The 1,834-nt window shown below is 45.8% G+C and overlaps 1 protein-coding gene across 1 annotated transcript; it reads right to left on the bottom strand.

The window, feature by feature from the left end:
• On the bottom strand, positions 1-1,354 carry LOC117545114 (histone H1.0). Its single transcript, XM_034214797.1, has one exon. The coding sequence runs from the start codon at positions 1,106-1,108 to the stop codon at positions 521-523; it is 588 nt and encodes a 195-aa protein (XP_034070688.1). The 5' UTR covers positions 1,109-1,354; the 3' UTR covers positions 1-520.
• Between the last annotated feature and the right edge of the window lie 480 nt (positions 1,355-1,834).

A 1,834-nucleotide genomic window follows, 5' to 3' on the forward strand; every position in this document is an offset into this window, starting at 1 on the left:
TAGAAGATGACAAAGGTTTATTGAATTACAGTATAAACAGTCTTTAAAAGTGACTGATCACAGTGGGATGTTGGTAGAGTAGGAGTCGTCCGAACATGAGGAAATATACAGAATGGAGATTGAATGACAACTATAGAGCCTTTAAAATAAAATCTAGCTGACGTCCACTGCCTGTGGTCTGCACATTGAAAAGGTTCAACAATGATCACCATTGTCACATTTGTATTTTCAGTATGACCCCGTGCACTAACAATAACTATTCATAAGTTCAGCTGTATGTACATGTTCTTCCTCTTCAGGCAGACCCCAGTTTCGCCTTTTTGTCTCCAAGGATCAGACAGAAATTAACCTTATTATTAACGCCAAATAAAAACGCTCAACATTAATTCTACAGCGTGTATAGTGCAATGAAGAGAACTACTGGTATAAACAGCATAAGTTTTCATGAGACCTTACAAAAATAATACATATACGAAAACATGTCCTTAAGTATTTACAGTGACTTTATAATAGTGTCCTTTTACTTCTTTTTCGCTGTTTTGGCTGCCTTTTTGGGTGTTTTTGCCTTGGGCTTGGCGACCCTCTTGACTGGTTTCGCCTTGGGCTTGGGTGCCTTTGCCTTCTTAGCTGGTGCCTTTTTGGCTTTCACTGGCGTCGCCTTTTTCACCACCTTTTTCACTTTCTTTGGAGCTGCCTTCTTGGTTTTCTCCGGAGTCTTGGCCACCTTCTTGGGCTTGGCTGCCTTCTTGGGTTTGGCTGCCTTCACTGCCTTCTTTGGTTTGGCAGGTGCTGCTACCTTGATGGACTTCTTGGAGTCCTCTGGTTTGGTCAGCCTGAAGGATCCGGACGCACCGACGCCTCTGGTATGGCGCACAGTCCCGGCTGCCACCATCCTCTTCAGGGCCATCTTGATCTGCACATCGGCGTTTTCGCCCACCTTGTAGGTCTTCCTCACGTACTTCTGGATGGACTGCCGGGACGCGCCACTCCGGCTGGCGTCGTTCACGACGGCCGCTTTAATCATGTCCGAGTACTTAGGATGAGACACAGGTTTCTTAGGCTTGGCTGTCTTTTTGGATTTGGCTGGAGTTGACGACGTTTCTGCCATGGTGACTTTTTCTTTGGAGTTGGTTAACAAACAAAAAGAAAGTCCAGGGGGTGTAATTTCACCCTGCTCAGCTGGAGCGTCAGCAACGGAGAAATAAACGCAGCCAGAAATAAAAGCTTTCCCTTAGAAAGTCCGAGTTGGCAGACAATGCCCCCCTTACAAGAAAAAAAACGATATAATTGTTGTCCACACAAAGTGACGTGTCAGTAGCCGTGATCTCTTAAGTGTCTTATTCCACAGGCGCCTCGATGAGCCTATGAAGCCTATCTGCGGACGTGATTGAGAACACCAACTGCCAGCAGCTGATCTAGTGGACTCCATGGAACTGGCGCCGTCCCGTTTGTGTTTCTTCATCCTCCAACTTCTGGCAAATATAAAAGCTACGGCTGAATATTGACACACAAAACATTATGGGCTGATAGCAGAGACATTGGGCTTCACACCGAACCACTTTTCCGTATTCATCCGCGCCGGTGAACAACTTTTATTCCAGGAAAACCCGCTGGAAGTAACGCGGGCTGTGAACAATTTTGCACAATTCGCGTTAAATTGACCCAAACAGACGGAACCTCGGGCCAAATCATCCAATGCATATCGAAATTGTATCTATGCTCAAACGGATGCACGCACTTCGGTCGGATTCCGTCTTCGTTTTTGCTTTTAATACATCGATACATTTTCCCAACTAACACAGTCCGGCCATTGACTTTGAGTGACGTGGTTGAG

Source organism: Gymnodraco acuticeps, unplaced genomic scaffold (assembly GCF_902827175.1).
Source record: "Gymnodraco acuticeps unplaced genomic scaffold, fGymAcu1.1, whole genome shotgun sequence".
In the NCBI taxonomy this organism is placed as follows: Eukaryota; Metazoa; Chordata; class Actinopteri; order Perciformes; family Bathydraconidae; genus Gymnodraco; species Gymnodraco acuticeps.